At 39.7% G+C, this 17,562-nt stretch overlaps 2 protein-coding genes across 3 annotated transcripts in view; one reads left to right on the top strand and one right to left on the bottom strand.

Annotated features, from left to right (window-relative positions):
* The first annotated feature begins 252 nt into the window (after nt 1-252).
* Nucleotides 253-1,685, top strand: LOC102783345 (tumor necrosis factor-like). Its single transcript, XM_006803385.2, has 4 exons — nt 253-475; nt 599-626; nt 749-805; nt 1,228-1,685. The coding sequence occupies exons 1-4, from the start codon at nt 305-307 to the stop codon at nt 1,683-1,685; spliced, it is 714 nt and encodes a 237-aa protein (XP_006803448.1). The 5' UTR covers nt 253-304.
* Nucleotides 1,686-7,150: 5,465 nt separating this feature from the next.
* The window catches only part of gabbr1b (gamma-aminobutyric acid (GABA) B receptor, 1b), a 106,192-nt gene continuing 95,780 nt past the window's right edge, over nt 7,151-17,562 (bottom strand). For both annotated transcript variants that reach the window (XM_087835030.1, XM_087835031.1), the window contains exons 17-18: nt 16,332-16,475; nt 7,151-15,869 (exon numbers count right to left, since the gene is read on the bottom strand). In XM_087835030.1, coding sequence (XP_087691156.1) covers nt 15,582-15,869; nt 16,332-16,475 — 432 coding nt within the window. In that variant the 3' untranslated portion in view covers nt 7,151-15,581. The remainder of the gene's footprint in view (nt 15,870-16,331; nt 16,476-17,562) is intronic.

Below are 17,562 nucleotides of genomic sequence, written 5' to 3'. Positions count from 1 at the left end.
AGGTGCAAAAGGGGATTCCACACAGGTGTCTGGTTTTTATTTGATGTTGGTATAACCCGATCATACACATGCCATGTGCAGGGGAGGTGTGGTGTGTAAGATCCTCCCCGGCACTGGGTCTCTATTCCTCATTGAGTCTCCACTCACTGATGTGTGACATCATTGGAGTTTCCCCCTCTATCGGTAAGAGCCTTTTAAAACAGCCTCTCACAGATAGCGGCATCAAACAAGAACGGTGGTGGAAGAAGGAGGAAAGGCTGCTAAGAAGTGAACTGTACCTGATAGAAGGCACCCACTGAAAACAATGGAAGGTGAATGCATGGTCGTGCTGGATACAATGATCGACAAAGACACAGAGAAACAGGCAACACAGGAAATCAAGCCCAGGTCAAAGCTAACCATGGCCCTGCTGGCATTCACACTTTGCCTCGCTGCTACTGCTGTTGCTGCCCTCGTTGTTAACAGGCGTGCTGAGGTGGGTTTTAAAATACTCTCTAAACTACTCAAGAGCGCCATTGACTCTCACAGTGAATGAACTGTTTCACCTAAAACCAACCAGTCTGTAACAGCGTTTTGTGTCATGCTCTATTTCAAACAGGCTCCTGGACAAAATGAGGACAATTTTGGTGAGTACCCTTAACTCTTACAAAAGTAGTGGACTTTTTTTTTTTTTTTAGCTTAGTAATGTTAGTGACTAGTAGGCGAAAACACTGTATAATTCCTATTCTCTGTCTTTTCTTGTTCCCAGATCTCCATCACACTTTGAGGCAAATATCAAATGTGAGAGCAGCCATTCATTTGCAAGGTAAGGGACGAAACCCGAGTCAAAAAAAGTGCAATCTAAAAAAGTTACCAGGCATATTTTAGACTGACTGTGGAGAATCTTACTACACCTGTAATCATGAAATCACACGTCTCTGTGAGATTCATGGGACATTTAGTGGATCATATTTGGAGGAAGTTCTTGATTCAGGAAGCTTCCCAGTTTTTCCAGAAAGTTTTAGAACTTCTTGATTTTTAAGGGCACATTATGCCTGTTTCCTTTGGATAGTTTGGAGATTTAAATGAGTTCTAGTTAGACTGAAGAATGTAGATGATAAATGAGAAATAGGCTCATGTCACTACAACAGAATTCATGTGAAATTTCTCTTCAGGAACTCTTGAGTCAAGGGCAGTTTTATTTCACTGTTAATCAGAAATTTACCATTTGTCTGTACTATTCAACAGGAGCACACAACTCTAGTAGAAAGACCTCAGTGGAATGGCAGAAGGATGTGGACCAGTCCCACTCTCAGGGAGGACTAGAGCTCGATCAAAATGAAATTGTGATTCCTCGAGATGGCCTCTACTTTGTTTACAGCCAAGCATCTTTCCGGGTTGACTGCAGCAGCGATGCCGACGATACCTCCTCACACCCCATGGTCCACCTGAGCCACACTGTCCAACGCTGGTCTCGCTCATATGCACCTAAATATGTGACCATTCTTCACTCTATCCGTACAGTCTGCCAAAAGACAACCAGTAGGGATTCAGATGAGGATGGGAACTGGTACTCTGCAGTTTACATGGGGGCTGTGTTCAACTTGTATGCTCATGACAGACTGAGAACACAGACGGAGGAGGCAATGCTGGAGAAATTGGAGGATGAGCCAGGGAAGAACTTCTTTGGTGTTTTTGCCTTGTGAGGAGAGATGTCTGATGAATGTAGGTGAAAAGGTGACCTCAGGCTCCACCATGACCTGCTGCCCTTCTGGGAGGCTTTTAACTATTGAATGTGAGGAAGCCACAGATGGTTCACATTGCACTAAAGAGGTGATGGAAAATGTACTTTTACCATCGGCCATACTTGAAATATTTGTATTAGCAAGTCATTTCATTTTTGTAAGTAAATCAAACCATTGTAACTACAGCAGTCAACCAAAGAGTGCGACCATGTTACTAAAAACAAAGGGTTTACTTTTTGGGGAATTTATTTATTCAACATATCTTTGTCGTATTTATTATATTTGTTGTATTTATTTATTTATTTATTGAAATACTTATATATTTATATTAATTTTATTGTGTGTTTTATACTGAATGTCCAACTGTATTTATGCTGATTTTTTATTTATCAAACTATTTGTTTCGTTTTATGGCAAGTACAAACAAATGTCTAAGAATTTATAGTGCCTGTGGTACTCTGAAATATTTGAATAAAACTCAGCTTATAAAGAAATCATGTTTGCAAGAGTTGTGTTTATCATGTTACAAACCAGTGGGGAAAAAAATCAAACATGCTACAGGGTCAAACTAAACAGAGCAAACAAATGAGCCACAACGGCTAAAGAAAGCTCAAATTATTGCTAGTGTGTGCGATGGGACAATTAACACAGGGTAGTAACCACAGAGCACAGTGTGTCCTCTTGTTGTGTGCAGCGAAACAGTCATGGAAGTGGAGGAAGTGTAACAGTTACTTCATGGAGATGAACCCAAATTTATCATGCTTGCTAAATACTGAGATATTTGTCTCTATGACACCATTATTGAAATGTATATGTTGCCTTTCAACTGCATGCACACTAAAATAATACTTTATAATACTTGCAAATGAAGTAAAATTAAATGTGCAACTTATTTTCATGTAATCACCCTCCCAGTGTCCTGCCTCCAGTCAGTGAAATGGAAATAGGTCCATAAATATTTTACAGAGACACCTTTTTTCCCCTCATTTTGGTTCTGTACATTACTGCAATGAATTTTAAATGAAAGAACAACAACTCAGATGCAGTTGAAGTTCATACAGCTTTAACTTAGTGGGCTGAACAAAAAGGTTGCACACAATGATCGAGAAACCTCTAGCAAACAACATACTATATATTTAAATTAATTTCATTTGTGCTTTTAAAAAGGAGACCCACGTTTCATTCTAATTTGTCACTGTCTGCAGGATTTGATACCATTACACATCTTAGTACTTATAACAGAGATTAATTTTTACTGGGTCGCTCTAAAGAGCTCCAAGTGTGGTCCTGTAATGAACGCCACAAGTCAGTTTGTAAGCTATCCCACAATCAACCGTTAGTAGTATTATTGTAAAGTGGAAGAACTACAGCAACGTGGCAGACCATGTAACGTTACAGAACTGTGTTGCTGACACAATAAATGCAGTTTCAAATCCCTCGTGTACGAAACCTGGTTTAAAGCCTGATTCCAGGATGGGGTTTCTGCTAATGTTTCAGACATTGCTGTTAATGTCTAAAAACTGATATTAGAAAGCTTACATGTTACTTATGGTAATGTAACCTCTCAGAAAAACATGATATGTTTTCTTTTTTTTATTCAACTCAATCAAAACAAACAATTTAAAAAAGCCATTCTAGAATTAAATGGCATTTTAATGCCAACACTTTAATTAAAAAATATAGTCAATGCATTTTGAATTAGACAATATGTTAAACCCCTTCTGAGTTAGATTACTTTAATTAAAAATACATGGTAACATGTATTTAAATACAGGGCTGCATGGTAACATGACTTATGTGACTTGCGTGACTTTTGACTGTGTTCGTATGAGCTCATCACTGCTGACAGTGGGTAATATTAGCCTGGTTATTACGTAAGATACTATGGCTCTGTGTTCATATTCATTAACAGTGCAAGTTTTTCTATTTGGCACTGTGAAAGTTTCCAGTAGAGTAATAATTCCTCAACACTTTAACAGAGTGGAAGGGAGAAGGGGAACTCCCTGCTGTGGTAATTCCCCTGCTTCCTCCTCCAGCTGCCTACAGAGCTGTACCAAATATCACCAGTGGAAAGTATTTATCTCACAGTAAATCGTTTTTTTATACGGTCTTTTTTGTTTATTGACCACACTTCAAGAGGTCCCTAAAAACCCTATAAGGATAATGGCAGAAGAGATGCATTTTTAAGTCAGACTGTATATCTTTGTAAATTTTTTATTTTTATTTTTTTATGTTAAATAGATTTGCAAGAATTTTATGTAAATTTGGTTCATTTTTTCATTATTGGTTATTGTGTGAAAAAACAAAAATCGGTGGCACGGTGGTTAGCACTGTTGCCGCACAGCAAGAGGTCCTGAGTTCAATTCCACCATCATCCTTTCTGTGTGGAGTTTGTGTGGCTTTCTCCCACAGTCCAAAGACATTAGTGATGTGTCGGTCGCAAATGACTCTTTGAAGTGAATGACGTGAGCCGGCTCCTTATTAGGAACCGTGGTTTTTTTTCCTTTCTCTCACCCTTTTTTCCCGCTTCACTCTGCACGCAAGCCTTGTGCTTTGCGCTGGGCAGAGGGGGGAGGGGCGGTAGTTACACTCACAGTAGCACAGGAACAGAGCGGGAGGGAGAGAGAGAGAAAGAGAGCCAGGGACAACAACGTCACATTAGAAAGGTATAGTAATCATCCACAACTATTTTCGGTTGCGGATGATAAAGGATTCAGAAAGTTTATTCATGCAGGCCCATATGACAGAGAATATGCATCTTCTTTTTGTTTTCATATTTTAATTTATATTTAATTGTGTTGTGGTTTGCAGTGTTTTGTGTTGTTTCACTTTCAATTTGTTTAAAAGGAAAAAGCTGAAAATTGAAATAGTTAAAAGTTGAAATGTAAATACTTGGTTTTTGTATTATATGATTTATTTATTACATTTTATGTGGAGTGAATAAATAAAAGTATATTTATGGTGGCCCCTAGAGACAAAACACATACGAACTCCGAAGCACGTACAAAAGACAACAGAAGTGCTCCAGGATGCTAGGGGGCAGTGTTGAGCTTTTGTTACCTAGTGGCTACACAAGCCAGGAAGTACCAACGACCGGATTTGGTGTGTGGTAGTAACAGATAAATGAACATTTTTTTTAAATTATTTGAATAATTATGAGTGCTTGCGTATAAATACACAAACAATATACATATGCTTTTAATTGTGTAATTTAAGTGATCTAGTAGCTCTGTTTTGAAGTTCAGTTAATGCTAGAAATGTGTTTTGCAGTTTGTACGTGTTTTGTTTCTAGGGGCCACCGTATATATTTATATATAAACATATATAAATAAAACCACTTTTTTTTACATTAGTAATTCCTTTTGTGCAAAATTTTATATTGTTGTTAACAGTGTTGGTCAAGTTACTTGAAAAAAGTAATCAGTAATTAATTACTGATTACTTCCCCAAAAAAGTAATCCCGTTACTTTACTGATTACTTATTTCAAAAGTAATTAATTACTTAGTTACTTAGTTACTTAGTTACTTTTTTAAAAACATGATTTACAACCTGAATAGGTGATAAAGCGATAGATCTTTCAGCCCAATTCTACTTTTTCTACATAATCCATCATACAAAATGTAATCAAATGGAAAAGTATTTTTTTAAAACTTGTTTTATTAGTTTTAATCTTTTAACTTTATGCATGAAGCAAAATTTTAATTATATGTACCATTCTCTGACTGGAAGAAATTAGTTTAACATTTAAACCTATTTTCTGCACATTCCAGCACATATATATATATATATATATATATATATATATATATATATATAGTGTTTACACTCACTCTTTCAGATGCAAGTAAAACACAGCAGAAAATAAATAAAGTCAAAGACTAGCGGTCCTTTTGCTCTATTTTCACCTGTAAAGCAGGAGTAGAGTAGGCGGAGGTTTATCCTGGTGCAGGTGTGCCGCAGCGGTCAGTGGAAGGATACCGCAGTTTCTCTGTGAGTTTCTCATTACGACATAGCTACTCGGTGCTTGCTTGGAAGTTTAGGGGTTTTTTTTTTCGCTGTAAAAAGAAGTTTTCTTCCCACGCACAGCGGACACTAATGTTTTTGTCACTTTTTACGGAATCAAACTCAAAATAAGGTCAGTACTTCCACGCTTTAAACGCTGCATGCTCATACTCTCTCCCGCACTCGATATATGATCCATTGTTGATCTGCACACAGCTGTTGTCACGAACATCACACTCCCTTACGTCACTGTCATGAGACATTCTCGCAAGAAAATCACGGTTTTAGTAACGCAGTAACGCAGCGTTCCTACGGGAAAGTAACGGTAATCTAATTACCGTTTTTGCAATAGTAATCCCTTACTTTACTCGTTACTTGAAAAAAGTAATCGGATTACAGTAACGCGTTACAAGTAACGCGTTACTGCCCATCTCTGGTTGTTAATAATAAATAAATTAAAGCAAGAAAACAACCTGAAGAGCCGGTTGGGAGCCGAAAGAGCCGGTTCTCTAAAAAGAGCTGGAAATCCCATCACTAAAAGACATGCAGTTAGTGGGGACAGAATCAGAAAGACTTTATTTATCCCCAAGGGCCAATTAACATATGACAGAGCAGCATAACGTTGAAGATAAGGACAATAAGAACAGTCAATAAGAGTCAGATAATAATTACACAGAATATACACAGTTTCACCTGAAAGGTGAATAAATAACTGTAAGTGACTAAAAGTGAATAAAGGTCGGTAGTATAAACAGAATGTAGAGTAGTTGATGTTTCTGGTGTGGGAAAGCAGGGTGGCTTTGGGGACAAAGGTGGCTCTCCTCTCTCAGTCCTGCAGGAAATGCAGCCGAGGCGTCGCCCAGTGGGGAGCCATTGAAATGTGGGGTGAAGAATGTGAGAGGGGTCGCTGATGATTGTGGCTGCCTGTCTAAGGGCCTGTGGGCTGAAAACCTGTGCCAGAGTTCTGACAGGCAGGCCGATGATTTTAGAGCACACTGATGCCATGTGCTGCAGTCTGTTCCTGTTCTGAAGGCTGAGGGAGTCGAACCAGCAGCTGATGGAGAAGGTCATGATGCTTTCCAAGAAGGCATTGTAAAAAGCCATCATGATGGCTGTGCTGACTCCAAAGGAGTTGAGTTTCCTAAGGAGGAGTAGCCGTTGGTGGCACCTCCTTAGGACCACCACCTCTGTGTTGGCAGAGAATTTCAGGAGGTTGTCAAAGATGGTTCCCAGGTATTTGTACTCCTCAAAGATAGCTTAATTGATCATTCTAAATTGCCCATAGGTGTGAATGTAGGTTGTCTATCTCTGTGTGTTAGCACTGCGACAGACTGATGACCTATCTAGGGTGTACCCCGCCTCTTGCCCTGCCCCCTCCCCGCCCCCTGACAAGGATAAGTACAATGAACAAAACCTTTTGAGAAAAACAGTTTGTTTTATTTTCATTCTTGCAAATGAAATAATCTGCCATATTAAATGTAACAGCATATAGAAATATAGTTTGAATACTGTACCACATGAAAGACATGTTAAATATGCCAAATAATCAATTGTAATTATTTACATAACCAGTATTTACACTCTGTGTGCATATTTTCATATGTATGAACAGCACATCTGCACTGCTTTACAGGCTCTACAGTTAATTCACATCAACACACACAAACATACATTACATTAGATATTTACACAGGATCACCGGAAACAAATTTAGCCGAAGCACTGAACAATGTTTGCGTGGTTCACACATCAGTACCTCCTAATTAACTTGTTAGTCTACTTGGGGCGAGGTGCTTGGGACAGTTTAGATTACCCGTGCTAACGAAACAAGCTGTGCTACCACAGAAAGAAAAATGAGTCTTGAGATCACACTGAATATTTGTCACGTGTAGAATATTCCCATATATTGGATTCAAAGAAACCGACATGACAACACAATGGAACGCTGGATCCTCAGTGAAATAAAAAGCTGTCACGAGAAGAGGCAGAAGTGAAACTCTTTGCTGAGAGGAAGACAATCAGTTGCGGTTGAAAGCGCTAAGAACAGCTTGTGAGAGGGGAGAATTTCCTTTTGTCTTTCTTTTCGTTTTTGGTCAAATGTCACGATTTTTGGAAATCAAACAAAAATAACACAAAGAGGGGATGAAACGCTGCAGTTAGCTAACCTCTCACATCAAGACATGTAGATGGTGTTCAGGTTAGCATTAGCGTTAGTGATTATTTTAATTATTTCCATGGCAACCTTACCATTATAAAGACACTAAATCTGTGATATAAATTATGGGTCTGTGCTCAGAAATAAAAGCAGTGTGAGGCTATCAAAGAGTCACGAGTGGGTGATTTGAGCCTCTAATATGATTGAAGTTTACTCTGTGGCGGCAGTAAGAATATATGACATGGATGTTCTTTGTAAGACTTTCAGAGGACACTACGTGTGGCCCGAGCAGCGTGCAGCCATGTAAACAGCCATCCTGTTTCTATCTTTGTTAACATTTTGTCCTCCAATGCCCCTGCAGCCTGTGGCAGCTGCTTGAACTGTAAAAAAGTGGTGGTCCTGTCAGGGTCCTGGATCTGAGCGACCCAGGGTCCCTGAGCAGTTATGGACTTGTATTATATTATATGTGTTTTTGCTGCTCTGCACTGCTGTTTTTGTGTTTGTGTGGGTGCGGCTGTGACAGGCACCTTCAGGCCTGGTGGGTGTGGCCCTGCCAGGTGGTTGGCCACACCTGACGACCATCACACACCTGCAGCTGATTAAGCCTCGTCGGAGAAACTACTTAAGAGTGTGGTGGAGCTCTCTCCAATGCTGGATCATTGTGTGACTTCATGTTACGCTCTTGTCAAGTTAGTAAGGTTAGTCTGCTGCATTGTGGTGTTTCTGACGGCTGCCTCTTTGTTATTCCCTAAGAGAGTGTGAAGACGAGAGGGCAGCGAGCACGGGGTGCTCAGAGGACATGTCACGGGAGTCGGGAACGCACTGCGGATTTATTGTTTTCCCTGCACTGTAAATAAACGCACTGTTGCATCAAACAGTCCAGCATTTGGGTCCTCCTTTCCCCACATCCCCATGGTTGGGCAGTGTTAACCGTGACAGGTCCAGGACTGTATCTTAAGTTTGAGGTGCGCTTCCACGTGTACGGGAGAAATGACCTCATGAAAACTGCTGGATTAACTACATCTGATCTTTACTGTGAGCAGACCAGACCACAAAGACCACAGATGTGTCCAAATATGGTTTGATGTGATAAGAATCAGGACAGTAGCCTGATGGCTTAATCCCAATGCCAAACCGAATGAGAAAAATTAAACTGGTTAGCATTATTTACTTCCACTTATTCGCCTTGAACACCCTTCTCAGCATCAAGATTTCAGTTTAGCATGAAACACGAATTCACATTTAATTTATTTAATTGTTTTCATGTTATTTTTCTTTTGAGAAACAGGAGGACAATGTTGTCAAAGTTGTGGTCAGTTTGTGTAATGTTTGTGGGTATGGAAACCTTTCTGACTGAATTAATAATGCCTGACCTGCTTTATATCACAAGAGCGCCCTTTGACCAGCGCTGAGGACATAGATGGTCTCGTTTCACTAAAGTCGGTAAGACCCAGTTAAACCATTTATGTCAACATAAAGCTCTGAACCCAGTGAACTTATCTCTGTTTGGTATACAGAAAGGAAGCATGATTTCAGTTTCTTCCCCCCCCCTCCACAAAAAAGAAGCAGAAGAGAGAACACAACAAAAAACGGAAATACAGCAGCAGCAGCCCATACAGGGGAAATCTGACAGCCTGGTGGTTTTCTTGTTCTGAATAAGTTTGTTTATAGCTGTGGAGGAAGTGTGTGAACTGTTGGTGAAACTTGAGTTCTAAGAGGAAATGATATGATCAACCTCTTTCAGTAGAGACTAAAGTAAAATATCATCATGCATCTTTTAGCTCAGAAACAAACCCTGTTTCATATTAATGCTGATGATACCCACATCTAGATCTCTTTCTGACTGGTGCACATTTATCGCACAAATACATGAGCGTTGTGCCTTTTTAAATAAAGTCCAAATGAAGGTGCAGCCCTATTTAAATGGAACAAACTGTTTATTGTATATCATTACCTTAAAAATAATGTCAGTGACTAATACAAGTTATATAAAATGAATGATTTCTTCTGGTTTGTTGACCGGAGAAGCAAAACTGCTATTATTTAAATTTAAATTTATACCTACATACCATTAGGAATTTAAGTTTTTGCATTCTAAATGATTAATTTCATCAATTCAGAAGTCTGCATCCAAGTAATTAAAAAATAAATAAAATAAAATCTTGTGTTGATGTATAAACCCTCCTGTGAGGAGGCTCCCAGGGTCTGTACACTCTTCACATTCAACATCAGGGCACCTCCACTCCTTCCACTCCAGTCACCTCCACCAGTGTTGCCAACTTAGCGACTTTGTCGCTATATTTAGCGAGTTTTCAGACCCCCTAGCGACTTTTTAAAAAAAAAAAAGTCGCTAAAAAAAGACATGAAAGCGCATATCGCTTTTACTCTCAACAAGCAGCGGGTGCTGTAACGCAGTCAGTTCTTCTTTTACTCTTATGCTGTTTTGTGGATCAGGTTTAAAACTACTTATAAACACACACACAAAGTAACTCCACCAGAGTGCCTATTTCGGGTCACTTTTGCCGGTCCAAGCCCGGGTAAAGGAGCAGGGTTGGAATTGTGACATTAAAAAAAACAATAATTGCTAAAAGAAATTTAATTTGTAGTTCTAAATAAACTCTAAATGCATTTAGGACATTTTTTGCTCACTTTATGTCTCGTCCACGATGTTATTTCTCTCTCCAGCAGCGTAGGTTACAATTACATTAGCATGACCAATTATGTAAATTAGGTGATGACGTCATTTAGCGACTTCGAGCGACTTTTAGGACAACCAATAGCGATTTTCCTTACTGAGGAGTTGGCAACACTGACCTTCACTACTAAACAAATCAGGAACCAGCTGATGAGACTCCAGAGGTCATAGCCCATGTCACAACGAGACCCGTGGTGCTCATTGTGAACATCACACATCGTGAAGATGCTGGAGAGACTCATTCTTCACTATCTATGGCCCTCGATTAGCCCACTGATAGTCCTCTCCATTTTACCTGGTTAGTGAGCATGGTGAGATAAATGAGAGCCAGATGCTTCTCCTTCAGCACCTTCAGACAAACCCTACTGTTTTTTAAACAGCGATGTAGGTAGGCATGCGTCCTTAGTCATCTGGATTGCCAACTATCTGACTGTCAGACCACACTATGTGTGCCTGCAGTTTTGTGTGGTGGACAGTATGGTCAGCAACACAGATGCCCTGCAGGGGGCCGTCCTGTCTCAGAAACCTGCCACCTCCATTAGCTTTATGATGATTCTGCTGTAGTGGGATATATCAGAGAGGGTGATGAGGATAAATATATTCTGATTCTGAGCAAAGTCTAATCTTGACATAATGATTCCTGGTGGTTATGTGGGGATTTTGCACTCTGAGAGACATATGGATGCTCGCCATGGGGGGATTCCCATGATGCAGTATTTCCTTTTTAATCACCTTTCTCACTCAACATGTGGTAATAAACCTCCCTGCATTGAATCACACTTGTTATTAACCTCTGTCTCTCTTCCACAGCATGTCTTTATCCTGTCTTCCTTCTCTCACCCCAACCGGTCGCAGCAGATGCCCCGCCCCTCCCTGAGCCTGGTTCTGCTGAAGGTTTGTTCCTGTTAAAAGGCAGTTTTTCCTTCCCACTGTCGTCAAAGTGCTTGCTGGGTTTTTTCTCTGTATGTATTATTGTAGGGTCTACCTTACAATATAAAGCGCCTTGAGGTGACTGTTGTTGTGATTTGGCGCTGTGTAAATAAAATTGAATTGAACTGAATTGAATGGCCTGCAGTGAACTCTGCTTTGAGCTTTAAAAACAAGGTGACAGGAACTGTTCATTAGAGTTGTCTGAAATACACTGCTGGCCATATAGTCGACAGGCTTACCATTTTTAATTGAAAGCTAGTCTGGTATTACATGCAGCTACTGCGTTTATTATAATTAACCATTCTGTAGTTGACATATTACCTTCAAGCTTGCAGTTTGAATTCAACACCAATTGTCATTTCTCCAAACACAAAAAGGCAAAACTGGTAGAAAATGTTCACAACAGAACCAGATAAATGTTATGATGTTTTTTCAATTCACATGTGTAGCTGACACCCATCCTGTCCTAAGATGGGTGTCCGTGTACTACATGCTGCTGTAAACCTGCCAGTGGAGCAGTAAAACACAACAAATCATGACATCAGCACCCCCAAGTGTATAGGACAATGTAATTACATCCTAAAAGAAATATATGCTCGTGATAAATAAGCAGCAACAATATTGAGCAACTAGAAAAAAAGGTCTAAAATCTGATTTAAAAATTGGTCATGTTGTATTTTACAGCCTTAAACATAAGATCTGCAAATGTAATTCCTACAGCAAATTTAGTTTAAATAAAACATTTTAAGGTCTTATTTTGTTTGACTCTAATTTTAAACTCTTGAAGACAGTGAGGGGTTTAGCATGAACACACCCAACTATGGATTCTCTCTAAACAGGAACACTGTTTAAACCACCACCAAACATTTAACCAGAAGCTAATTAAATAATGAACATAACCACTAACATAATTTGCAACATTTATTTAAAAAAAAAAAAAAAATCATATTTTTTAGTCAGTCTCTTAAATCACTATTTAACCACATTAGAAGACCATATTATGAGCTCTAAATGATTGCCAGGCTGTTGTTGCGGCATTTGATTATTTTTTAAACTGTGATTTAAAAGTGTCTTAAATGTGCCCTTCAAGGGTCTGTATGAACTGAGACCCTCTAGCCTGCATTTTCCTTAAAATATTTAAATAAAATAGTAATTTTATGAATAATAATCATGATGTACTGTAAGTTTTGTGCACGTTTTATGTGTTAGGAGCTGGGACGGGTGTGTTCTACTGTGTTTTGTGTCGTTTCCTTTTTTGGAATAGGCCGCTGGGCTGTGATCATCACGGTTTCCCTGACGCACCCTTTGAGCATCAGGCGTCATCAGCCGGACTATTTAAGAAGCAGCTCTCAGGTGTCAGATTATTGTCTTAGCCTCAAGCAGTAACGGATCACCCGTCCTTTATGTACTACTTTGATAACCAAGGTATTCACAGATTTCCTTCTGCCCAGCCAACCACCTGTCCACTTCACCGTGCTCCCTCAGTTAATCTCTTCTGGACCCCGTCACTCCACTCGCCTACACTGTTGCTGGTCCCCGCCTCAACCTCCTGTTTTATGAACCTCGCCCAAGTCCGTACTAACCGTGTGGCGACTAAGCTCTCCAATTCCTTGTGAACATTTCATACAAGGTCTTAAATAATCAGGCCCCATCTTATCTTAATGACCTTGTAGTACCATATCACCCTATTAGAGCACTTCGCTCTCGCTCTGCAGGCCTACTTGTTGTTCCTAGAGTATTTAAAAGTAGAATGGGAGGCAGAGCCTTCAGTTTTCAGGCCCCTCTTCTGTGGAACCAGCTTCCAGTTTGGATTCAAGAGACAGACACTATCTCTACTTTTAAGATTAGGCTTAAAACTTTCCTTTTTGCTAAAGCATATAGTTAGGGCTGGACCAGGTGACCCTGAATCCTCCCTGAGTTATGCTGCAATAGATGTAGGCTGCCGGGGATTCCCATGATGCATTGAGTTTTTCCTTTCCAGTCACCTTTCTCACTCACTATGTGTTAACAGACCTCTCTGCATTGAATCATATCTGTTATTAACCTCTGTCTCTCTTCCACAGCATGTCTTTATCCTGTCTTCCTTCTCTCAACCCAACCAATCACAGCAGATGGCCCCGCCCCTCCCTGAGCCTGGTTCTGCTGGAGGTTTCTTCCTGTTAAAAGGGAGTTTTTCCTTCCCACTGTCGCCAAAGTGCTTGCTCATAGGGGGTCATATGATTGTTGGGTTTTTCTCTGTATCTATGAAGCGCCTTGAGGCGACTTTTGTTGTGATTTGGCGCTATATAAATAAAATTGAATTGAATTGAATTGAACATTTCCGTATCTCCTCAGCTTTGTTGCTATCGGTCGCTAACTTCCTTTTCTCCTCTTCCCCCTCTGGATAGTTTGAGTTTTCCATTCAATCTCATGTACGTGTTATGTTTGATATTCGTCCTCGCTGTAAATAAACCTGTTTAACTGCAACCGTGTCTGTCTGAGTGATCTGCCACCTGGCTCCAAACCTGACACTATGTCTATTACATACACCAGTGGGGGATGCTGACTATCATGCCTGGGTTAGCAGCTTTATCATGAATCTGTGAACATCATCATAATAGGCATGCTGATAACTGTGTGCATATCAAAGCGCCTTTTATATATTTCTAGTTTTTTAAATGATTCAGCTAAAGAAACTCATTGGTCTAACTTCAGTGTTCAGCTGTTGTTCTTAAGGTCATCACAGACAATGCTCCTCTTGTTGTTTCATAAATGATTACTTTGAGTTTTGAAAGTAAACCTGTCACTGCTGAAAATACCGTTGTATGCAATGTTCAACTTCTACTTCTGCATGAAATCTAGTACACAGAAATTTAGTTACACATTGTAGCAATGCACACCACAACCATAAAAGTCTGTAAACACAGTCCTTTGGTTTGCTCAAAGATATTATCACTGGGGAACAAATGTAGAATGTAAGTATGTATGTAGGCTATAATCATGTCTATCTTGCTTATAACACAAATAGCCTAGTCTTCTGGGAATGTTGTTGTTCTACAACTCTACCACTCTCTATATAAACCCAACCAGTTTGAAAGTGCAATAACAATGATGGATGCAGCCACTCGCCAGCATGTTATTAAAAGTGGGGCTTATTAGCCATCTCTTGCCTGGTTAGCAAACTGCAACCACTAACTATATTGGTGCACTGGGCAGACACTGTGGATACCTGCTAATTAGTACTAAACAACATACTAATGAAATAATAAAACTTCACTCATCAAAACTGGAAGACAGATTTCTTGGACAGACCTCTGCTCCTCTTTCACCAAACAGTGAGCACCAGGACAGCTTTAAAACTATGATTTATTTGATTCCACCCTAAGGCACCCTGTCTAAACTAACCTCGCTAGTTCTGTAGGCTACCATTTAAATCTAATAGAGAACAGACCAGTTACAAATTTGGGAGGAAATGTATCCAGAACAATAAATCAAAAACAAATCCAGCAGAGATCAGCTTTGAAAATACTGGACTGGTACACATATAGCATTTTTCTACTGTATTTGAACACTCAAAGTGCTTCCTTACTACGACCCTTATTCACCCATTTGCACACGCACTCATTTAAGCACTTTTTTCTATGACTAAGTGCTGTTTACCTCATACTGTGACGGATGTCTTTGGGGCAACTCAGGATCTTGGTCAAGGATTCTTTGATGTGGTTTGGCTGGAGGAGCCAAGCACAGAAGTACCAATCTTCCAACGGGTGGATGACCCAGTCTACATCTTGAGCTACAGCCGCTCTACTGTTTTCAAGTTGTAGTAGTGGTAAAATGACCTCAAAGCCAGGGGACATTTAAAGACGCTGCTCATGCCTCAATCAAATGAATCAAAAGTACATGTGCTATCACAGGGAGTATATCTGTGTATGTGCCTTCTCGTCAGTGTTTTTATTGAGCTGTTTTTTGCTGCGCTCATTTCTCTCTGAGGGAAAATCCTTTACCTTATTTTTTATCTTCATTTTAAACCTTAGATATTTATTTATTTTTCAAACTCGTATTACTATCCTCATCCTGCCACTGTTAACCACCATCTTACTTGTAGAGTAGCTGAAGCCGGCTAGTGTGACACTTATTTCGACTGATCTTGCTGTCTGACTGGTAGAGGCTGGACGAGTTGGCGAAGGACTGTGGAACAGGGTGAGGGTCAGAGGCAGGCGCTGGGTATCCTGGAGGAGGGGCCAACGACCTGGGGTCACTCTGGGTGATGGAAAAGGGAGGGGGGCTGTGGTTCTGATTAGTGATGGTGGACGCTCTTCTCCTTGATCGCAGGGCCTGTCGCTCAGACAGCTGGTTTCTCAGCTCTGACACACGTTCTTCTTTCTAAGGGAAAAGTAAAGTAAACACTCAAAAATTAAGTTATTACTGATCCAAAAAGACTTTTACATGATAAGCATCTGTTTTTTCCCCCCCCCCTCTTCATTTATAAAGTTTTGCACATGTAATTTGACATATCAGGCCCAATACAGCAAGCACTAACTGATATAAAGACATATATCAAAACAAATTAGGCCATTAAGATTCAGATGATAACAATAAAACAGAAAAAAGAAAGAAAAACAAAAAAACCAAGAACCCACACACAGAAAACAAAAAACAAACAAACAAACAAAAAAATAATAATTAAAAAAAAATAAGCATCTGTTTTAACTGACTTAGTTAACAGGAGAGCTTTCTTGTTTAGGTACTTCTTGGGAGAAAAAGTATTTGAGTCATTAACCTGTTAAATATAGAGGAAGAGCTTAAATGAAACAAACACTTGGATAAGAAAAGGGCCTGTCTGACCTCCTGGATGATCTTCTGCAGTTCCTTGTTCTCTCTCTCTAGTTGTCTGGACTTCTCCTCGTCATTGTTATTGGTGGATGAACCTGTCTTCACGGTCTCCTGGGCATCTGACTGCCACTCACCGCGTGTTATCAGGCGCCGCATCTACAAATTGTGCAAATGTTTTTAATGTGATGAAAACTCCATAGTGCATCTATTACAACAGCAGGGCTTTGTAGTACTGTAGAAGAGTCCATCTGCTGATAGGTGCTTCTTTTACCAACTCAAAACATTTTGCACATTATGAAACAAAGGATTTAACAAAGATCACCCAGGACTACAGGAACGGGACCTCATTCCTCTCCCACCAATTAGTCCCCTAAGTTCCCAGATGTTTACAGACTGTTGTTAAGCGTCTAGGCAGTGGTAAGACAGTGGACAGATGTCCCAAATGTTTTGAAATTTGTTGTTGCCATAAAACTCAAAATGAGTTATTTTGAAACATTATCTACATGATCTCTAATTTCAATGGTCGCCATGACATACAAAGTACACGTATGGATTCATCAATCGAAGCTGAAACAATTTTTCTCATCAAATAACACTTAAAAAGTTTTGCTGCCATCATCTTTGCTGTCGCATGATTCTTTCATAAATATCTATCCAAGGTTTGTTGAGTTGCATGTTTCTCATATGAGTTATCTGTTATTAATATTAGTTTGGGTGTTGGCTAATTAGCAGATATTTCAGTACCATGTCACTTTTCTGTGACAAATGAATGCAAATAGCAGAAACAACGTTTATAAGTTGTACACAGTGTATTGAACCAATGAATACCTGAAGAGTTCACGATCTGATGCTTTAAACTGTACATTTATGGTAAATAAAGGATGTAAAGGTTAAACCAAAAAGTACCTACAAATTCTAGTAGGTGCAATTGGCTTGAAGTTAGCCTCTAGTGTTGTATGCCACATCCCCATTGAGTTCCTGATGAAGGCTCTTAGGGTCCTATTGAGAAGTAGTAGGTAAGGACTAGTTCTTTTAGGTTTTAGCAGCCAACAAGATGGCATATCAGTCAGAATTCAGGAAGGAAGACAAGAGGCTTCCACTCTGTTGAACTGTCAAAGTCAGCTGGTTTGTTGTCACTTTGATGCTCAGTGTTGCCAGCAGTCTGTAGTAGCAAATAAGCTGCCATCAGACCAAATATATCACAGCAGCAGTGGTTCAACTAATATAAACTCAAAATATCTAT

This window comes from Neolamprologus brichardi, chromosome 22, assembly GCF_056152115.1.
Source record: "Neolamprologus brichardi isolate AB-2024 chromosome 22, ASM5615211v1, whole genome shotgun sequence".
Taxonomy (NCBI): Eukaryota; Metazoa; Chordata; class Actinopteri; order Cichliformes; family Cichlidae; genus Neolamprologus; species Neolamprologus brichardi.
This window is presented reverse-complemented; position numbering and strand designations above follow the sequence as displayed.

Excerpts from the sequence above, each read along its gene's own strand:
- LOC102783345 (XM_006803385.2), top strand. The coding sequence starts at position 305 with ATGGAAGGTGAATGCATGGTCGTGCTGGATACAATGATCGACAAAGAC. Across the intron at positions 627-748 it reads ACAAAATGAGGACAATTTTG|ATCTCCATCACACTTTGAGG; the intron begins GTGAGTACCCTT and ends TCTTGTTCCCAG. Across the intron at positions 806-1,227 it reads AGCAGCCATTCATTTGCAAG|GAGCACACAACTCTAGTAGA; the intron begins GTAAGGGACGAA and ends ACTATTCAACAG.